The 22,790-nt window shown below is 34.4% G+C and overlaps 1 protein-coding gene and 1 non-coding gene across 3 annotated transcripts in view; one reads left to right on the forward strand and one right to left on the reverse strand.

The window, feature by feature from the left end:
• The window catches only part of LOC125666609 (rotatin-like), a 34,261-nt gene extending 11,487 nt beyond the window's left edge, over window positions 1-22,774 (reverse strand). The window contains exons 1-24 of one of the 2 annotated variants that reach the window (XM_056153257.1): window positions 22,616-22,774; window positions 21,829-22,016; window positions 21,498-21,675; window positions 21,097-21,282; window positions 20,531-20,615; window positions 19,790-19,904; window positions 19,489-19,633; window positions 19,138-19,291; window positions 18,594-18,867; window positions 18,224-18,412; window positions 16,676-16,888; window positions 14,750-14,862; window positions 14,137-14,263; window positions 13,482-13,607; window positions 13,063-13,179; window positions 12,562-12,701; window positions 11,887-12,055; window positions 11,237-11,431; window positions 10,781-10,901; window positions 10,561-10,657; window positions 9,767-9,820; window positions 9,427-9,633; window positions 7,988-8,209; window positions 1,022-1,246 (exon numbers count right to left, since the gene is read on the reverse strand). In XM_056153257.1, the coding sequence (XP_056009232.1) occupies window positions 1,022-1,246; window positions 7,988-8,209; window positions 9,427-9,633; window positions 9,767-9,820; window positions 10,561-10,657; window positions 10,781-10,901; window positions 11,237-11,431; window positions 11,887-12,055; window positions 12,562-12,701; window positions 13,063-13,179; window positions 13,482-13,607; window positions 14,137-14,263; window positions 14,750-14,862; window positions 16,676-16,888; window positions 18,224-18,412; window positions 18,594-18,867; window positions 19,138-19,291; window positions 19,489-19,633; window positions 19,790-19,904; window positions 20,531-20,615; window positions 21,097-21,282; window positions 21,498-21,675; window positions 21,829-22,016; window positions 22,616-22,670 (3,695 nt within the window). In that variant the 5' untranslated portion in view covers window positions 22,671-22,774. Of the gene's footprint in view, window positions 1-1,021; window positions 1,247-7,987; window positions 8,210-9,426; window positions 9,634-9,766; window positions 9,821-10,560; window positions 10,658-10,780; window positions 10,902-11,236; window positions 11,432-11,886; window positions 12,056-12,561; window positions 12,702-13,062; window positions 13,180-13,481; window positions 13,608-14,136; window positions 14,264-14,749; window positions 14,863-16,675; window positions 16,889-18,223; window positions 18,413-18,593; window positions 18,868-19,137; window positions 19,292-19,488; window positions 19,634-19,789; window positions 19,905-20,530; window positions 20,616-21,096; window positions 21,283-21,485; window positions 21,676-21,828; window positions 22,017-22,615 lie in introns of both variants that reach the window. The other variant, XM_056153256.1, reaches the window with a different exon arrangement.
• Window positions 3,191-3,263, forward strand: Trnat-ugu (transfer RNA threonine (anticodon UGU)). The gene has a single exon. It is a non-coding gene; the product is annotated as a tRNA-Thr (tRNA).
• Window positions 22,775-22,790: the final 16 nt, after the last annotated feature.

The raw sequence follows: 22,790 nt of genomic DNA on the forward strand, positions 1-22,790 counted from the left end.
GGATAGAAAGTCCACTCTATATTGATTGCCAAGTTATACTCATGCAATCTATCATAATATTATATATTTAAAATCCACTAGTTTTAAACAAACTATTTGAACGCATAATAGATTTAGTAACTTTCCTTGACAAAATGAAAGCACTACTCATATGTACATGGTTATTAGGTAATAAATCAGTTATTTAACGTCTGATCAGTCAATATAACACATCACTTGAAATTCAAACAGATCCCACCTGGAATCCACATTGGACCTTTTAACTTCAGACAGATACAAGGTAGACTGTAAAATTCTGTCTTAACGTAGTTCCACCCTCCTGTGACATCATAAGACTTCGCAAAGTCAATGTTTTAATAAGATGTCAGGAATATAAATTTTGTTGGAATCTTTTTCAATAGTTATTGTTAACCATAACATATTTCAAAAGTCTAAGTTATAAATGAATAATCAATTATAAGTTTCAAAATTTTGAATCCAAGGGTAATAACTCTGTTTTCATTCAATTATTTATCAAGTTCATTATATGCGATAGATTTCCTCCATCTTTCACAAACACTTTGTACATTTTTTAAAGAAACAGTTTCATGAAATTGTTAATGAATACTATTACATTGTTTTAATCAGTTTTTGTGAAATTTTGATAATGTTGAATAAGAAAAATTGAAATTTTCTGAAGGTGACAACAGGTATATGTGTGCCGATTGATAATTTTTTTCTATTTATACCACATCAACATACTTATTTTATCATTTTTATTTGTTATTAAGATATATTATTAGAAGAATCAACAATCAAATATAAGATTGAACCTATATTTCTAGAGTCTATAAGAGGATTTCACCTTTTTGAAAGATGTAATTCATGATTTACCTCACCTTGATGGATTATTGAACTAAAATTTTAAATGTTTTTTTAACTTTGTAAGTTTGGTTTTTCTGCAGGATTCTGTTTTTACAAAATCAGCACATCAAGCCCCTTGATCTTTTGAACAAACCACATGATATTTACGAAGACACACCTTTTAATGTTAACATTTTCTGGGACATCCCTGGTCTCTCCTCTGACTGATGTCCTATGGGACAGGCCAATCAGAGGTCCTGTTGGCTGATATAGAGCCTCCCCCAGGGCCTGGAGGGTGCCCTCCGACACGTCACTGGTTAACCTCAGAGCCATACTGATAAAACCAAGAACTTCTTGCAGTAGAGATTCATCATCTGGCATTGATGGATGGACCTTCAGAAACCTGTGGAAATTGTTTTATATTAATGAAAATTTCTATGATATACCTTTAATTCCTCTTTCATCATTTTCCAATCTTTTGATAGACTATGGTAATTATTTTGTGAGTGTTCTGAATAATGTAACATATAAGCTGATGCAAGCTATGGTGCACTTTTGTTTACTTAATTTTCTCTCTTTTATTAGGCTAGACTAGGCCTATACTTTTCCATCAAGTCTACAAGTTTCAATTCAAACAATAATTCAAACAATAACCCAAACTAGGGTATATGAATAAAATGACTTATTATTAACTTAAATACGTACATGAGGCCTATGGGCCACATTGCTCATCTGAGTCACCTTGGCCTATAATTAAAGATTTTCCCTATATATATATATATATTCACATACAAAACTTTGATACCTATTGTGGCCCCAACCTACCAATGGGGGCCATGATTTTTACAAACTTGAATCTGCACTATGTCAGGACGCTTTCAAGTAAATGTAAACTTTTCTGGTCCAGTGGTTCTTGAGAAGAAGCCTTTTTTTTTTTAAAAATTCCCTATGTAATTGTATGTAAAACTTTGATCCCCTATTTTGGCTCCATCTTACCCCCAGGGCCATGATTTTATTAAACTTGAATCTCCATTATGTCAAAAAGCTTTTATGTAGGCCTAAATTTCAGCTCTTCTGGCCCAGTGGTTCTAATTGAGATGATGACAATGTGAAAAATTTACGACACCAACAGACAAATTTTGATCAGAAAAGCTCACTTGAGTCGACATCAGCTCAGGTGAGCTAAAAAGGTGTGTGTGCCCATGCATCATTCAAAATCCTGGGGGGGGGGGGGGGGGTCTTCTACTTGCGAACCTGCCCCCCGCCAGACTTCATTTTTCTTAATTCATGGCGGAAAGGAGGGAAGATTAAAGATCTCTACGTTCATAAGTGATGAGTGCATTAATAATTTCTCTTCCCAGTCAATTTGTAGGAGTGGAAAGGGTGGGTGCACGTGAGTGGTGAAGTCTTTCAACTATATAGAACTTGAATTCTTATTCACTACTGTCTTTGTTTTCCTTTGTCATGTGCTTCTGTGATATTGGACTTTGTCAATGTACATCATTAGCTGCTGCTCTGGGGGCCCAAATTGGTTGACTATAAATATTCTAATTCTAAAATTCTACTACTGTTAAAAATAGGGGGAGGGCACTCAACCAATGTATATTTCATTTGCAAATAATGGTCATAGTCAATTAAAGAAAGAGCCCAGGCTGAAAATTATTTTGTAAAATTGGGGGGGGGGGGGGGGGGGGGGGGGGGGGGGAATGTTTCAATAGCTTTTAAGAGCTCGGTACCTCAAAATTGGCGCAACTTATTCACTTTCAAGGAGTGTACATGCATAGTCTACATCCATGGATATAGCTTTAGGCGATGCCTGTCCACTTCTCTAAGAGAATAGGCGCTATAAGATTTACTCTCTAGATCTACATACTGTACTACCAATGGTAGTACCATGCATGCTGTCAAACAGTTTTAGCTATATCAATACACGCACGTATTGCTGTCAAACAGTTTTAGCTATATCAATAGGCCTACATGCATGTATTGCTAAACTTCTAGTTTTCTTCAGTAAACTAAACAGGGTCTTTCTACTTTGTTCAAATAACTTTGTTTTATTCCTAGCAATTGATTCATTGCTGGAGAAAGTGACACCAAGAATATAGTTTAGCCTGCAAAAACATTGTTTCACAGGTAAGAGTTGTCTCCCGTTGATTTTGACCATGGCAACACGTAAACAGCTATATTCTATTCGCGTGAGACAAAAAAGGTAAGCGTAAATTTAATGGAACATATTTCATCAGTCTAAGGTTATGGATAAAGTTATTTTTCATTCCTTATATCGAAGGAAATAGAGATTATGAAATTTGAAAGGAATATAACTTAACTTTAAACTTTGATACACATCGCCTCCATAGCTCAGTGGTTAGAGCACTGGTCTTGTAAACCAGGGGTCGGGAGTTCGATCCTCCCTGGGGGCTGTTGAGGGGAGAAACTATCTTTTTTTTCCCTCCGCATTAATGTTTGATTATAAAAGTGTCTGTACTTTTTTTTGCATTACACGTTTTTATATTTTTGCTACCAATTATTAACTTACACTCAAGGGTCAAAATTATTTCTGCACTGCTAATTTTTCACTTCATTGAATATACAATTTCTAAAGCATTGATAAAAATATTTCTACTGCAGCCATCACCATTTGCGGCCCTATGCTCCCCATGGAGTGAACAGGAATAAGTCAATTAAGTCAAAGTACGTCATCACCATAAAAAGTTCACCTAGATTTAAATCTCTTATTGTTATTTTTTCTCTATATGTGTTACAGTTTTTAATACTCACTAGGATAATCATGTTGAAAGAACTTTATTTGAAATTAATCTTACACATTTCATATTATTTAGCATTTTAGGAAGTCTACCTTGTAATTCATAAATCAGCCCACGAAAAACATAAAAAATAACAATTGTCATGAATCTTGAGTGAATTCTTGTTTAGGACACAAAAAATTCAAAAAGACAAACCCCAATATATTCTATCTAAGGGATTTAAAAATGTTTGATTGTTAAGGACACCTGATACACAGCTCAGCAGAAATACAGAAGAGTTTCAGCAGTCTGAGTGATCTGAATGTTTGACTGTTAAGGACACCTGATACACAGCACAGCAGAGGAGTTTTAGCAGTCTAAGTGATCTGCCCTGATTCACATTTTATATAAAACTGTTTGTTTTTTAAATGCCCAGTGGGTATAAGGCTTTTGTAGTCAAGAGGTTTTATCAACAATAGATTGGTAATGACAGAAAATCTTAGAATGTAAGTGGGTTCAAATTCTATTGGAGATTGACTTTTAAACTTCTACTTTGTAAAATCTGAATTTTTAAATATTTTTCCTTGGAAAACCAGAATTGATATAAAAAATGAACTTTGTTCCATTCTTATCTTGTAACGTAACCATCTAGTATCATAAATCATATTCCCCAAGGGCAACGGCCGGGGAATATGATTTTTTCTTGGGTGAATAAATCTTCATATCTCCTGAACATTCATGCAATGAATTCTTTATTATACCGAAACAAAGCAAGCTAGACTACAAAAATGCATTTGAAATTGGAGTCCTGTCATCTACATGTAATATTGTAATATGTAGCTGAGATTGCCCCAACGATAACATTGCACCGTCAATGTATTAAAAAGTACAAACAGCGAAATACAGTGATATGATAACCAGTTTTAGTATTTCCATTCTCCATGAATGCTGATTTACTTGCTTGTTTTGGTATAAACCAAAACCATGCGATTCAGCTGTGTATCAGAGACCTGCATATTTTGTGCATTACGAACTATGAAAGTAGAATGACTTGGACTTATTGTGACGTCACAATACACTTCATCCACCTCTACGTTAAATTTATGAAAAATGCACGAGGCTGCCCAAGTGGTAAATATGATAGGGAGATATGATGTTTGAGAGGGAGATATGAAGTTTTATCATCCCTGGCACGTGACTGTCTAGACCAATCAGATTACGTATTGCATAGAATTCTCATACTGAGGTATAATAATATATAAATATTGCATGTATTTGAGGGTAACATTGAAAATTTTCACCCCAAGAAAACCATTGTCAACCGAGGCGTAGCCGAGGTTGACAATGGTTTCTCGAGGGGTGAAAATTTCAATGTTACCCTCAACTATATGCAATATTTGTTTTATCATACTGAATGTTATGTAAACTGGAAAGCAGAAAAACTTACGTCTGTTGACATTTGATCAATCACTGTCATGCGATATTTCGTATTTCGATGCGGGTACTCCCGTTTATTACAAACGCTCAAACGACGTCGTCTAGCAATATACGGCGAACCGTACACGCATAAATTTGACGCATGTGATAATTTTTTATAATATCACCCGTTGTCAAGTACTGTTACCCATTGCTAGATACTATCACCCTGGGGCGCATGTTTTTTGTTCTCTGAGGGTAACAATATGTTTTTTCAAATGCTTCTCGACCAATCAGGTTCGAGTATTTTACATGAAAGTATAATAATATACATTCATTGCATGATAGTGAGGGAGATGTGAAGATTTATTCACCCAAGAAAAATCATATTTCCCGAGGGCAACACCCGAAGGGAATATGATTTTTCTTGGGTGAATAAATCTTCATATCTTCCGAACATTCATGCAATAAATTGTTTATTATACCGAAACAAAGCAAGACTACAAAAGTGCGTTTGAAATTGGAGTCCGCTCATCTATACATTGTATGTAGGTGAGATCATCCTAACGGTAACACCGCGCCGTCAACGTATTACGGTAGAAGGTACAAACAACGAAATACAGTGATATGATAACCAGTTTTTGTGTTTCCATTCTCCTTGAATGCTGATTTACTTGCTTGTTATTGTATCAACCAAAACCATGCGATTCAGCTGTGTATCAAAGACCCGCATATTTTGTGCCTTACGAACTATGAAAGTAGAATGACTCGGACTTATTGTGACGTCATAATACACTTCATCTACCTTGACGTTAAATTTATGGAAAATGCACGAGGCTGTCCAAGGGGTAAATATGATAGGGAGATATGAAGTTTTGTCATCCCTGGCACGCGACCGTCTAGACCAATCAGATTACGCATTGCATAGAATTCTCATACTGAGGTATAATAATATTTTATATATTATATGATATATATATATATACTATAATGTGAATATTCTGTGTAGTTAGAACTAAAACTGTCCTAGCGGGACTAATACCCACTGCAGGGCACATTGGATTGTGGGAAATAGTGAATTTGTGTTTATTGAAGAATAAACATATCCTTTTGACATGAAGATTGGTGAGAGCAATTAATGTAAATGCAAGACTTCTATTCTGCAGTAGTGTATTACTCAGAATATTGAAGATATGTTTAGTATAATTTCTGAATAATATTACATGGATTCAGTGTACATAAGCCAGAAAACAACACACCTTTTATCAACAAAATCATCCACAGACAGATGGGTAGACAGACAGACAAATGGACTGATGATTCCATCAAACCCTCTCCTAAACTAATGCAGTAGTCTTTGGGAAAGAACAGATCATCACAAAATGTTAAAAAAAAAATAATTAAAAAATGACTAAGTCAATGAAGTTGAAAAAACACCCGTAAAATGAAAATATCCATAAATTCCTTGACTGTAAATGAATCTCAATAAAAATGACAGGAGCACAACTTCATCACATATATAAAATATATACACAAAGTTTGAATCAAATCTGTTCATTGATTTTCAAGATATACTCTGGAAACTGACAACACCCCCTCGAAATGGAAGAAAAATATCCATAACTTCCTTGAAAATTAAAATATCTCAATCAAAATATCTGGTGCACAACTTCATTAATTATATACGATATACATAAAGTTTCAATGAAATCTGTTCATTGGTGTTAAAGATATCCTCTGGACAAATGATGTCTGCAGACAAACAGACGGACGGACAAGGTGATTCCAGTGTAACCCTCACAAACGATGGGTATAATTACAGGTTGTAACAAGCAGCATTCCTAACAAACGAGTTCTTTGTTATTCTTATACTTAGAATTTAGTTTTGTTTTCGGATGAACACCGTGAGGGTGAATACATAACCTATTTTTTCTTTGGTTAAATCATTTCATTATTACTGGAGTGACATGCAAGGTATAAGTTTATTACCATAAGAGAACAAATTTCAGTTACCGGTAGTGTATTGTTTTTAACCATACAGAATTTTATTCACAACATACAGCTTCCACTTGTTTCATAACAATGATGAAGACAGTACATCCAATGATTATACTGGGTATTTGGGTGATGCAATATGCTCAAATTAAATCAGTCAATGATACTCCTTGTTTCAGATGTAAGGTTGGTTAAGAACATAAACAGAAAGTTAAAAATGGCGTCAATTGTCGAAAAGTTAAGTGAAAAGCATCTAAAACTTCATCTAATTGTTTCTTCCCAGAAAATAAATTCATGAAAATCAATCAACGGTATCTGATGACTGGTAACTGGCCACAAATTCTACACCAATGTCCATGTTGCAGTTGCTATGCGTGATTAGTTTTGTTTTTGGCCAATTATAAAAACCGTTTTTTGATTGACTCCATGCTCCATCTCGAACCCATGTCTTGAATGGTGACTGATGTCAAGGGCAAGTGCAAGGTAACAAATTGATAACCCTTGACTTGTGAAGATAGGTTCAAGGATGGTATATGTCAAAGAACAGCATGAATAGACTTGGGGAGAAATAACTTGATCTGATTCTGATAAAGTAATAGCACTACAATCCACTTCAATAGCAAAGAGCTTCATGAGAAAAGATCACTATGATTATTTTTGTTTGTTTAGACTGTAATATTTCAACATATATATGTAAACTAGAGACTACTAGTAGATAAATGAACTTCACGAGAAAAGATCACCATGGTTATTTTTGTTTGTTTAAACTGTAATATTTCAACATATACATGTAAACAAAAGACTACTAGTACATAAATAAACAAGGATACCTCTTTAAATAGAATAATTGATATTGTTTTCATTAATTCTCCATTCAAATCTATGGCCCCCAAAAAATCAATTGAAAACCTCATCACATTAATTTCTAAGATCTTTTTCAGCTTAAATGTAGTTTACAGAAAGCTGTTTTTGGTAATGTCTTTTCTTACCTTCCAATACTGGATAGCCACTCTTGATCGAACATGACCTCCGACCCTTCATAACCATAGGAGTTTACCAAGTAACTAAGCAACTGGCTAAGTGCTGACCTCACAGCATTGTGGGAAGTGGCATTACAGATGTTGTACAGGGTCTGTTTGATTCCCTCAGATAAGTGACTGCATTGAACAATTTTTTTCTCTATACAACTCAGTTGTAGCCGAGGAGAAAACCTGTATATGAAATAAATTTTTTCTGCTAAAAGTGGTGTAAATAATCAATTCTAAAACATATATCAATAGATCATCTAGATACTGTAGAGGTTTTAAAATTTCCTTTTTTCTATTTTGACAGATATTTCATTTGTGCTGCAATGCACAGAAAACAAAGGATCTCCAAAAGTTTCTGTGCATCGTAAACCCACTTTAATTTTTCTTTCAGGTACTAACTATATCCTAAGAAGTTATTTATCCTCAAAATTCATTCTATTTTAATTCAATGATAATTACTGAATGAAAATTTTTATTACATTTTCTAATAAAGATTTTTTAGTATTTTACAACCAAAAATATCTCCAATACTCATCCCATTTGACATTTTAAAACTGGGGTTGTTTTTAATATAGAAATATTGTGCCAAAAAACCTCATTTGTCCCCAATGCAATCGATTTATATTAATTGAAAAATGGTACACTCTGTAACAAAAATTGCTGTATGATGAACCTTTTTTTTAACATTATACTTTGCACTTGATAAGCAGGCCCCACTCCACCTCTAATTCCTCAGGTGACCACTCTGAATTTTACTCTTCTAATGATTTGTCAATTTTTGTTCACTGGGTGAACCCACCACACCACCAGTGACAATTGTCATACTCTACTCTATAACCCTATACAGAGGATCACAAAAATTCTATTATCTAATGTAGATTTGCTATAAAAACCATTAGAGGTCCTTTGAGAAGAACATTAATCTTATTAAGTTGTTCATATTAGAGTAATACTGTTATTGTTCAGTTCCTTCACATACCAGCAATTTTATCATACATTTCTTAAACTTTACATCACTTATAATTTCTCTAAAGAAATCCCCGGTTAAATCAATGCTTACACATATCAAAGAATATTCATATTTCCAGGTAATTTTCAATGATGAATGCCTTCATTTCAAATGAGTAGATCTCGTAATATGTATTTCATCATTGTTTCTAGAATTTGCAGAATTGAGATGGCAAGAATACATGCATTGACATATATTTATTATTACATACTGTTTACAAGTACTTACATAGCTACCCTTTCACTTTAATAGTCGGACTAAACCAATATCAAATTAATTGCAAGAATGCAATGAATATTATGAAATTTAAATCAACAAAATATTTGCAAGGATCCAAAAAATCGAAGTAAAACTGACACAGTAGTTTGTATACAGTGTAGTAAACACTCACTCGCTGAATAGGTCACTTTTACTGGTACTGTTATTTCTGGCTAAATACTTCTGCAGTTTCTCCATTCCACCGTGCCAGGAAACATTCCAGCAGACTCGGAGCATTTCTAATGATCTCTCTGTCTGTATGGGGTCAGGATCAGGGGGCAACTCCACTTCATGGGGACTGTTGTCATGGTGACACACTGGACGGAATGGTAAACGACACCTGAAGTTTACAAGTTCTTATTAAATACACTTCTGTACTTGATAATAATGGACATCAAAATTTCACCAATTAATTTGTTTTCATCACTGTAACAGTGGTGTGAAAATTTAAAAGCCTTAAACTTCACACTTACCTTTTTCTCAACACACTTGGCACAGAAAAATGAACTACTGGGCTTGTTCCACCACTGATTAAAAAATACAAGTGCCATGTAAATTTAGAATTACAGTCAAACAATTCTGTACCAGCCAGCTGCTGAACTAAAGAAAATGACCAGTTTTATAGAGGAGTGGTCAGTTTAAACTGATAATGAGTTATGTCCCTTTTCCAGAGCTGTTTTCCCTTCAATATCAGTGCTTTTGATTTTCTACTGATGATTATTTTAGAAAACTCAGCTTATGATTATTTAGCACAATATTTTAAATTACAAATTACTTCAAAGATATTTTTGATTTATTCAGCACTATATTTTAAATTACACATTACTTCAAAAATATATGTACGTTTATATCACAAGGTGCTTCCTGACAGTGTAATTAACACAGAGCGTGCTTTTTCTAGTTTTCCCTCCCCCAGAGAAATCCCTACTAATAAACAATAATAGGTGAAGAAACAAATTGCAAAAAACCTCAGTAAAACATGTAAAATTAGGGGCATGGAAGTGCTCACTGTATAAATTTAACAGCAATGTAAAGAGAATTTAATTAATTTTCAACTCATGGTCCGGCAAGTTTAAAACAAGAATAACAGCAGTTCATTTGAAAGCTCAAAATCATATTTGCATTAACATTATGTATATGTCCATTAATTTTATCTCACCCGAGGTCAAACTTTGCATTAACATTATGTATATGTCCATTAATTCTATCTCACCCGAGGTCAAACTTTGCATTAATATTATGTATATGTCCATTAATTTTATCTCACCCGAGGTCAAACTTTGCCACTTCATCAAACAACAACAATGTCAAAATATGAGCTACTTCATAGCAGGTTCTCTCATCTCTCTGATGTAGGAAAGCAACTGCAATCAAAGATATCGTACATACCAACAGCATTTTCAAATTCCATTACAAACCAGTTTTAAAAGAGATTTGCATCAATTTCATAAATATACATGTAATAGAGTATCATGAAGTTTGCTAACCTCTGAGAAGTATGAGATACATTTCCTGATCTCGAGCAAATTTGTGTCTCAGTCTGTAGTCATAGTGAACAAGGGATCTCAAGATGGCTGCACATGCTGGCAGGTAATGTAAGTTCTCACTCTGTAAGAAGAGAAAAGATCCATTACACAAGATGGCTGCACATGTATTTATAAAAAAAAAATATTCATACAAAATAGAAAAATTGGATCCTAAATCACAGCTCTCTATGACATACATTTTACATAGGACAAATCTTTTTTTTTTTAATCTATGAATGTGCAATGCAGCATAATGTTCAACCCGTATTCGATATACATGTACCTACGGACATTTTTGTTTTTCAACTTACTTTATCTCTTAACATAAATATGTTAATTATTTTATCTTTATCTGAAACTGACTGCATGTGGCTAGTGAATACTTTGTTAACAATACTTTACAGAGTACAATTATACCTGCACATTATCATTTCTGACCAGTCCCAGCTTTAAGTGTTTGAGGATGGTTTCTACCCCTCCTTCTGCTTTGAACGGGGCATGAAGATTGTGATCTTGTAAAATGATGGCTAACTGGTCGACAGCAGACTTTTTCACAGAGGGATCAACCGATGAGGAGTTAAAGATTTCATACACCTTCCTTAGGCCATCAATCTGCAGAAAAATAATAAAATCACTTCTGACTTAAAATGTTCAAAATGATTGTATAATTTTTTTTTTTACATGAAATACTCAACTCAATTCTTTATATTATGATAAATTAAAAAGTGGTTAAATACATACATGTACACATCTTTAATCTGTTTTATAATTAAAGTTAATTTTGCCTAATTGGGACATAATTAGTAACCATGTAACATTTTCATATAGGACAAATCCTTATGACAGTGTATTTTTATGATCTGAGTTTGGTGCTGAAAAATTATAAGACATTTCAGATTGCAAAACATCTAAATCAGACACTGACAGGTTTCACTGAATTTGCAGTATATATGTGTTTATGTATTTGTATTTTTATCGGAAGACACTGCTCAAGTTTGTCTGAAACATTGAATCTATTCTTGACCTCATTTCTAAATATTATGTAGATGTGTGTGTTGCTTCATTACCTGGAACACTGATCTACCGAGGTCTTCATCCAGAGACCTCTGTAACTCCACAACGAAAATACTGGTCAAATTTGTTACATCCAAGGAGGCAAAGATGGGCAGTTTTTCATTACTGTCTCGTTCGTTTGACAAGAACCAGGCCAGCCGCTTCAAAGCTTCAGCTCTTGTTCTGTAAGAAAAGTCCTTTTATTTTCAAACATCCCAAAGAAAAATAATTTGTATAGATAAAAAACTCAAACAACACTCTGATTCTGCCTCCAAATATTTCTACAACTGATGTAAGGACGAAAATATCATTTTGATACAGCCCCTCAGTTTCTCTCCAGTAGATTTCTTATATCATACAAGTAAATATACTTCATTTGGTGAAATCGACATTCTATACCATTTCCAAGAACATAAAATTGTGAGTGCTATACTTCAAAGGACTTAATTTTATATAACTAAGAAATATATACAGTAATTAAAATGCAAGAAATTGCAAATTAACATGAATATTGATTACTTTCACATCCTACAATACATGCTATATTAGAAAACATTATTTTGATATAGTCCCTCTTTTTCTATATCTGAGGTCTGTAGAAAACAATAATCTGATACCACTTTTCAGTTTCTGTATACCTAATATCAGCAGAAAACAATAATCTGATACCACTTTCAGATTCTGTATACCTGATGTCAGTCGAAAACATCATTCTAATACAGCCCCTCAATTTCTCTAAGTACACTAGCCCTCCCTCTGTCTGGCCCTCTGTAGGATCTGTCATTGCCAGCAAGGAGGAGCCAAGTTTGGTCCCCAAGTCAACATAGGTCTACAAGAGAGGAGCTGTATATCAGACAATTCATACCAAAAATTGAGTCTATTCATTGCTCTACATAAACCACTAAAAATAAAATAGAAAATCACACCATTTTCCACGATGAAAATTTACTGTAAATGTACAGTTTGTACTTATCTTAGAAGAGACTTTTTAAACTTTCAACTTTTTGTACTAGAATTATTCCACTAATTGATATAACTGTTAAAACATGTAATTAACTCTACATTTACTTGTCTGTGCAGGGATGTATATCAAATTTATATTATGTGAAAATAACATGATGACACTACATAATGTAGAGTCAGAAAATTCCCGTAAGTCAGAAAATACCCATAAGTGTAAATCTTGGTACCTGTAAGACAGGAAGTGATCTCATTAGACTAGTCTGTGCCTCCTTCCATAAATCCTCTGTCATCAACAGCTGACCATCTAGGATGTGACATATGATCTCTGTGCCCATTTGGCTTACCTTGAAAGTATATATAATACAATTAAACTTTCGTATCTTAAACATCGATATCTCGAATACCATGGACATGTCGAAGTGATTTGGAAGTCCCAACCACTTATTCTTTAAAATATTTTACCCTCGGTATCTCAAATCCTCGGATATCTTGAACTTTTTTCTTGTTACCATCGAGTTCAAGAAAATGAAGTTTGACTGTAATTTCATTTCGTATTTCAAAATAAAATTGATATTACAATTTTGCCAGTATGTACATTTGAATGGGGTTGTCACTTGTTTTCTTTCAATATATGACTAAATTCTACCTTGGAATTATCGTCAATGAGGCCAAAGACAATGACTTGATACATGACATCAGAGTTAAACAGGAATCTGGAGAGGTAACAGGCCCTGGAACTGGGGTCAGCTGCCTCATTAACATTCAAGGAACCCTGCAACAGACAGGATGTGGAAATACAGCTGCAAACAATTCTAAACTAAACAAAGTGCATAAAGGTCTTACGGGAGTAACATTTCAATCACACAAAATTCAGTTTCTTCATGTCCTTAACTTATACAAAAATCATGAATGTCTATGAAAAAAGAATGAATTTCAGTGATCCCCTAGAAATGATATTTTTACCATCACATTAGCTACATGTATATTACTCTATCTTATGTCTGTCCTTGACCTTGAACATAACATTGATGACCTGTTTGTTAATTCTGTTCTTGACCTTGAACATAACATTGATGACCTGTTTGTTGGTTCTGTTCTTGACTTTGAACTTTACAATGATAACCTGTTTGCTGGTTCTGTACATGTAGGTCTGTCCTTGACTTTGGTGCTGTAGTTTTGTCCTTAATCTTACATTATTGTCTAGACAGCCTGTTTGACGGTGCTGTGGGTTTGTCCTTGACCTTCAAACTTACTTTGATGGCCTGTTTGAGGGTACTGTAGTTATGTCCTTGACATCATACCTTGACAACCTGTTTGATGGTACTGTAGGTTTGTTCTTTGACCTGAGGGAGAGGATGGGACAAGAACTTCAGCAAGATGTCCATACATTTTGTCTGCAGAGCTCTCTCTTCAGTTGTTCTAGCACATCTGAAAAATTAGAATAAAAAATTCACAAGTCTAATAGCTTTCAAATTAAAATTGTTTTGTAACATCTGTGGTTTTGAAAAATATGCATACTTCAGTAACAGCTGACATAAAGCCTAACTTTAAATCTTTAGAGGAAGAGTTATTTATGTAAATAAAGGTGTTTAATAAAGGTATCATATATACTAACACGGTACATATATATGCACCCCATATCCACATCTCTTTGTACATGTAATTCTTAACATAAGTCATTGTATTGAAAAATACATTTATTTCAATCCCAAGATAAATATTCCACATATTTTATGTTCAATATGTACATTCAACATAAACTATCATTCAAATAAGATTAACGCTGCATCCCGTATATCATCCAAGTTGAGATAGATGTGATGATAGAAATGATTATAACCCTGCGATACACGAGAACATCTATAGTTACTCGGCGTATAATTCTGTTACAGAATAAAATTCACAAGGACGTACATCGAGGACGAGAGTTTGACAAACTCCGTAACCAGCGGGAGGTGTATGTGGTATGGTAGACTCTGTAGAGAAGTCTCCGCCATGTTGATCAATTCACTGCTTCCTTTGTATCCCTATCAAACAAGATAAACATCTACACTGTAGGTATGGATAGGAGTACATCATTATTGTGTAAACTGAATCACTTATAATTACAAATGTCTAAAGCATCACAAAACTGTTAAGTGGGTGAAACAGCTAATATAGATAATCTTTTTTATCCATTAAGACATTATTCCCCGATGACTTGATATGAAAATTCAATTCTCCTATGGACAATTTGAATATTCATGAAAATCATGTCTTGCAGTAAGTCTCCAGCAAAACTTGTAATTTCCTGGTATACCTCTGTAAAAAAAAAATCTTGAAGATCTTTGTGTTACTGTGCCATCTAAGAGACTCACAACAGTCACATCATGGCTATCTACTGAGACTCACAACAGCCACATCATGGCTATCTACTGAGACTCACAACAGCCACATCATGGCTATCTACTGAGACTCACAACAGCCACATCATGGCTATCTACTGAGACTCACAACAGCCACATCATGGCTATCTACTGAGACTCACAATATGGCTATCTACTGAGACTCACATTATGACTATCTACTGAGACTCACATTATGACTATCTACTGAGACTCACATTATGACTATCTACTGAGACTCACATAATGACTATCTACTGAGACTCACATTATGGCTATCTACTGAGACTCACATTATGACTATCTACTGAGACTTACAATATGGCTATCTACTGAGACTCACAATATGGCTATCTACTGAGACTCACAATATGGCTATCTACTGAGACTCACAACAGCCACATTATGGCTATCTACTGAGACTCACAATATGGCTATCTACTGAGACTCACAATATGGCTATCTACTGAGACTCACAACAGCCACATTATGGCTATCTACTGAGACTCACAATATGACTATCTACTGAGACTCACAATATGGCTATCTACTGAGACTCACATTATGACTATCTACTGAGACTCACATAATGACTATCTACTGAGACTCACAATATGACTATCTACTGAGACTTACAATATGGCTATCTACTGAGACTCACATTATGGTTATCTACTGAGACTCACATTATGGTTATCTACTGAGACTCACATAATGACTATCTACTGAGACTCACAATATGGCTATCTACTGAGACTCACAATATGGCTATCTACTGAGACTCACATTATGGCTATCTACTGAGACTCACAACAGCCACATTATGGCTATCTACTGAGATTCACAATATAGCTATCTACTGAGACTCACATTATGGCTATTTACTGAGACTCACATTATGGCTACCTACTGAGACTCACAACAGCCACATTATGGCTATCTACTGAGACTTACAACAGCCACATTATGGCTATCTACTGAGACTCACAACAGCCACATTATGGCTATCTACTGAGACTTACAACAGCCACATTATGGCTATCTACTGAGACTCACAACAGCCACATTATGGCTATCTACTGAGACTCACATTATGGCTATCTACTGAGACTAACAACAGCCACATTATGGCTATCTGCTCACTAGATATCATGTATGACTTTAAATAACAAAAATGGTGACTCATTCACTAATCTTTTCTGCTGTAAAGAGGATTCACACAAAACTACTTATACATCCAGTTAAAAATTGGTTTACAATGGTTTTTATGACAGTCTTTGCTAATTTGATGATTTTTCCAAAAGATAAAAGAATATATTAAAAAATAATCAATGACTTTATGATTTCTAAAATAAACAAAAAATACTATCAGTTATCATAACTGCATGTGTGATGTTTTCATGTCAATTCTCCTTGTAAAGATTTTAAATAGTTTTTTAGTCATTGTCAAAATTACCTCCTCCTGACAAAGCATCAAAAATTGACATGACTTTTGGATGGACTGTGATATTTTGGCAGTGTCCACGAACAGTTTATACTTGTCTGGACTGAGGATCTGTAAATAGGCCAGGAGTGTGATCTGTATGCTTGGATAACTATGAGACAAAGCCTCATCAAACACCACCAACTCCATAGACTTGATCAGACTGGAGGGCAAAAGTTTCCTCCCCTGTCAAAGAGAATTAAAAACACCAAGATTATGTTGAATAGTTCCCCATTTGGTGAAAAAAAACAGTTTTAGGTAATTTATGAGAGCTTTCCTTTGATATTGTTTTACCAGTAATGTCATCAGCAGTGTTATCATAGAATTCAGCAGTCTTACATGTACATGTATTTACAAGACCAAAATTTGCCAATGGACAACATGTTGTCTATCATCAGTTAAATTCAGTAGCAATATTAAGTTTACCAGTGAACAATATGTTGTCTATCATCAGTTAAATTCAGTAGAAATATTAAGTTTACCAGTGAGCAATATGTTGTCTACCATCAGTTAAATTCAGTAGCATTAAGTTTACCAGTGAACAATCTGTTGTCTACCATCAGTTAAATTCAGTAGCAATATTAAGTTTACCAGTGAACAATATGTTGTCTATCATCAGTTAAATTCAGTAGCATTAAGTTTACCAGTGAACAATCTGTTGTCTACCATCAGTTAAATTCAGTAGCAATATTAAGTTTACCTATGAACAATATGTTGTCTACCATCAGTTAAATTCAGCAGCAGCATTAAGTTTACCAGTGAGCAATGTTCTCTGTTATCAGACAACTGAGGTGACATTGACTATACCATATATACCAATTTTGCTAAGTACACATAGAGCAACTCATGTATACTGTATAGTGTTTGTCTAAAACTAATTCAAAAGTCTTTTTCATTCCCACTAAATAGAGACCTTAATTTCTTTTGCATATGTATATGTGTGAATGCTGCTATTCCTCACAAACCCACTTAGTAAAACCTTTGAATGCTATGATATTATATACACTGTAACTTCTTAAATTTGTGAACCACCAATAGAGAAATCTTCATGACAAGTAAGGCCAAGTAAAATTAATTAGTAGATTATCATTCAAACTTCACAAAAAAATGGGGCGGGTGGGAGGATTTTATTTTTTATTTTTCACCATGGTATTCTTGACCTCGAAAATGCCTTCTCTCATTGAGAAAAGGCTTTATAAATCATAATTACATGTGTATTTGGGTTTCTAAAAGGCAAAGTGAAACAAAGTACGTTTATGATACCGGACCGGACATAAAAATATCCGGAAATCGTAATTTTGAAGAAGAAAAAAATCGGGGCAGGGCAATTTTCGAGGGGCGGGCGGGAATGATAATCTACTAATTAATTTTACTTGGCCTAATATATGGGAGTCCACTAACACTTGTACACAAAGAAAACACAATATGAATGATTCGGATGACAAGATAGGCACACTCACATTTATATTTCATGTATATTTCTCACTTACAAATGGTTTATAGTACGTGTAAAAGGGTTACTTGTTGCAAAGGAACTAGCTGCCTCAGAAGCCTTGCAGTAAATCCTGTCACCCCAATGAAGGCCAACCTGTGTTGCACAATATCTCCCTTCTCCTTTTCATGGCTTGTATTCCCACGGTTGACATCACCATGGTGATGATAATTAATTACATCACTAAGAGCCTCAAATGTTCCACATATTCTCTCAGCCTTATAACAGAAAGAATATTTCTTACTATGATTTACTGTTCATCTTAAGATGTCAAAATCAAGTTATTACATAATCTCTATTAGTACCATATTTGCACACCATAATATGCAAAGTTTAGCGGTTATTGCACAATGACTTAAGCAACTTCCCCCATTTAAAATAAATAAAACAAAATCTTACAATTTCCCTCGCCCTGGATGAGGTATCCTGCCATATCTCCATGGTAACAATACCATTAAAGATCTCTAGGACCTGGTTCAGGAGGTACATTAGCTGAGTGACAACACCTTCTGTCTCTGTCTTCAGAAGGGGCACTGCTTTCTCGATGACCAGGGAGCAGTACTGAGGGAGAGTGATCTGCATGCTCTGAAGGGACCTCATATCATCAATGTCGGTCTCCTCAGGGTTTGTCACCTCAGGCCCTACACTGACACTAGAGTTCCTGGAGTTGGAACTGTGAATAAATTGAAATTTCTATTTAAAACAAAATAAAACTGACCTCTGATTTTAAGTCTCTGTCTCATGCAGCTCAAAAGTTATATCGTAGCCAGACAAATTCAAAAACAGGAAATAACCAAAAATAACATATCCATGATTTTCAAATAAACCCATGGATTCCTGGTCTCTTAGTTCAAATTTGTTCTAGTTGTAGATATTAGATAAAGCAAGCAAATTAAATGAACATGCATGTATCAAATGAGAAAATAAATAGTGGAAATTTCACCTGACAGATGAGGAGGAGTCCACCTCCCGCCCATCTCCACGGGGTCGAGTGTCCCCCCAACCAGTCCGTGGACTGTGGCCATCCGACCTCCCTGACTGGTTAGACAACACACTCGGGGAGTTAGAAAATGGTGAAGAAGAAGCTGAACTGAAATCTAGAGAATTTCCACACATTACTACAAGAACCAATTCTCAGACTGAGAATGACTGAAAATGTTGAAATGAATAGAGTTTTACTAACTACTAAACCATACAACACACCCTAATATACTTTAAATCTAAACATATTTTATCATGTATAACCTTAATACATGTCTATGTATTTCATAATATTAACTACATGTAAGTGTACCTTGTTTGGAAGTGAATAATGCTGGATCTTGATAATATCGTAATCTTGACCTTAAAGAGGAGGTCAGGTGACCTAAAGTTTTGGCTGCATGAATGGTCAAATGTGTGTTAACATTGGGAACAGCTCCTAAAAGTGCTAGCAGATTCTGTAATGGATAAAATGAGGATTTACATGTAATCAATGACCAAAAATTTCCAGATTTTTATCATTTTGTTTAAATATGTCTTAATGATAAGTCTTCTAAGTTTTCAATATTTATTCACATATCAAGTATATCTTGACATAATAAAGCCCAACTTACTCTAACAATATTCGGCCTCTGTAAAAATATCTCAGATGGAAAGTCTTGAAATACAACATCACTCAAAAATTCACAGGAACTGGCCAATAAATGAGATTCTCTACTTTGTAAAGAGCTACAAAACAATAATTATACATGTATATAACAATGTCTGCCTTCTTTTATTCCAAAATTTTTTTGGGCATTGTCCATGTATGTAAGTAATGTTACACTCTGTAACTGCATGGTTGAGATAATTAAAAGCGTGAAGGCAATCAAGAGCAATTATATACACATCTTATAAGACTTACTATATACATGTTCATGTATCAGAAACATCTTAAAAGTCACCTTTGAATTCTATCATCATACCCAAAAGTAATATTATGGAAATAAATTAATTTCTTCCTGCTGCAATGCTAATTGTCTTGGATAAAAGTCATGATAGCTGTTTTAAAATGGTCAGTTTTACCATGTAAATGAACCAACCCTGGCATATTGCAAAGTAAGATTATACATTGTACATGTAGCTCTGTTGAATATAAGATGGTAACTCTTCTGATATAGAGGTACAATTTTTCATTGAATGATTCTGCATGATTCGTTTTTCACTGAATCCACATCAAGTGAACACCCAACTGAATGCTGAATCAAAAAGCAGAGTCCACCATTTAACTTACCTGAGCTGATGTCATTAAGTTGGATGGAAATTTGTATTGTGTGATCACACCTTTACATAATGTATGCCTACTTTTTACTTACGAGTTTGTAGACTGTATAACATGTCTGTCAGTAGGAGTCAGGGCCAACCAAGGAAATGTTGTCACAAGGAATGTGTTTGAGGTACCTTCAAAGAAAAAGAGAAACTTTACTGTAAGACAGGTTTGCTGGCACTAGAAAACTGAAAGCTACGGCCCTACTGTGACTCGTGTCAGCAAAACTTATATTGTGTCATATATAAGTGTTAAGGGACAGTTGGTAGGATAGACATTATGATCGGTATAGGATTTCTGCATCTTTGATACAATGTCCTGATTATGAATAAATCTTGTGTCAACAGTCTGTACAATTTTCAAGCACTGTAGAGTCATCTGTAAAAGTACTATAAATCATTATATTTCGCATTGTTATATCTGTGATATTGCCTTGTCAAATTTTTCAGCCAGACACAATTTTTGTAAACATTTGCTTTTTTCCTCCCTGTGTATATACACAAGATCATTCACAAGAACCTCAACTTTGCATCAAGCTGATTTCACAAATTTTCCCAACAATTAAGCTATCACAAATAAAAATTGATTTACAATCGTTTATATTACATTATGTACCATCAGTATTCTCCCTTTGCTGCTCTTGAATTACATGTACTTTGTCTTTGAAATACCCATCAGTGATTTCTCTTCCTGTTATAATATGTGGTTGGCCTGTGCTTTCCTGAGGCAAAACAGACGAGACTGATGAATGTAATGGATCCATTTCAGATGCTACATCACTGGTTGCAAGCGCTTTAGATTCTAAAATAAAAGTTATATGCAAGACAATAAATATGCATTTCCCAAACAAAAAAAATTTCCATTCACACAGCTAATTATGTCTAGATTATGTATGTGTATTATAAAAAATGATGATGGCATTGCAGCATTACAAATAAGCAAAGAACTCCACTTTACATGGTAGGACTCTAAAATATTACAAAATTCACAATATTTTAACAAACCGGGAATGTAGCCTTGTTTCTGGTAAACACACGTTGGAGCATAGGTTTCCTCAGGCACTTCTGGCAATCTCATTGTGTTTTCCAGGATTTCATCAATTACAGGCTGAAGAGACTTGGAAACATCAGCTCGAAGCTGACTCAAAAATTCAATAGCACCAATGTCTTGGAGAATTTGAGCAGTTGCAGAATGCTGTATCATAGAAAGTTTCACAAAGCTAAGCTTATATACAGATACCAATTTCACACAGTATGATTACATGGATGACTACCAAGAATTCTGAGGCTTTTATCCCTTGAAAATATAAACATCATTTATTCCAATCACATGCTGTTATTCAATTACCTTTGATAATCTCTGGATAAGATGCAACACTTCTCCTTGTTTTGGTGGACTGGGGAAATTGAACCATTCTATTAGTCTAATCATCAAGTGGCGCTCATTAATCAAGTCTGAGTCACAAACTAAATTGTGTTCAAGCTTTGAAAGTAGGTTTTCTAGACTTCTGACACGGATTTCATCCAAGTTATGACCTTAAAAAAAAATGGCATGTATACATTAAATTATAAGGTAAAAAAAAATTGAAATTTTCGTCCAACAATTTTGATCTACTAAACTTTCAAAGCATTTTTTACATATTATTTCAATATACAGAGACATGGAAAAGAATACCTTCACCCCCCCCCCCCTTAATATATGAAAGCAGGGGTTGATATTCAATGCACATGGGTCCCTTAAGAGACCCCAGCCCTTGTTAACTCAATTCCAAGCGAAAATCAGTCAAGTCTTGGGACACTTACCAAAAGATCAGATCCACGGGGATTTCAGTTTGTTCGTTTCATAAACATACCCAATGATAAAAAAGATTGTTAAATTTTGCTTATTATTTATTTATTTTATTATTTATTATTATTTGCTTATTTCATCTTCAAATCAACTTAAGCATATAAGTATGTAAATATTTTCCAGATTAAAAGTAAAAGTACAATGAAAGGAGAGAGAATGCTGTACCATAAAGGGCCAATTCTTATAATCACGGTCAACGTAAAGAAACTTTGTTTACATCAGTGAACACACTTCCAGAAGAAGAAAAGACTCTTATGCATTTGCTGAAGATTGATTATTTCCATACCTAGCTTTTTGAAAATGCCTTGAAAATTTATATCTTGTCTTGTTTGCATTGCCATCTCTTCCAGCCCCCGTTTAAATTGTGCAAAGCATCAATCTCATGTCATCATCCCAGGTCCAAACTTGTTTCAAAACATCCGCCGAAAAATTTATCTTCATTTACAGAAGAGTTTAAAGGG

The sequence above is a fragment of the Ostrea edulis genome, chromosome 1 (genome assembly GCF_947568905.1).
Source record: "Ostrea edulis chromosome 1, xbOstEdul1.1, whole genome shotgun sequence".
Lineage (NCBI taxonomy): Eukaryota > Metazoa > Mollusca > Bivalvia > Ostreida > Ostreidae > Ostrea > Ostrea edulis.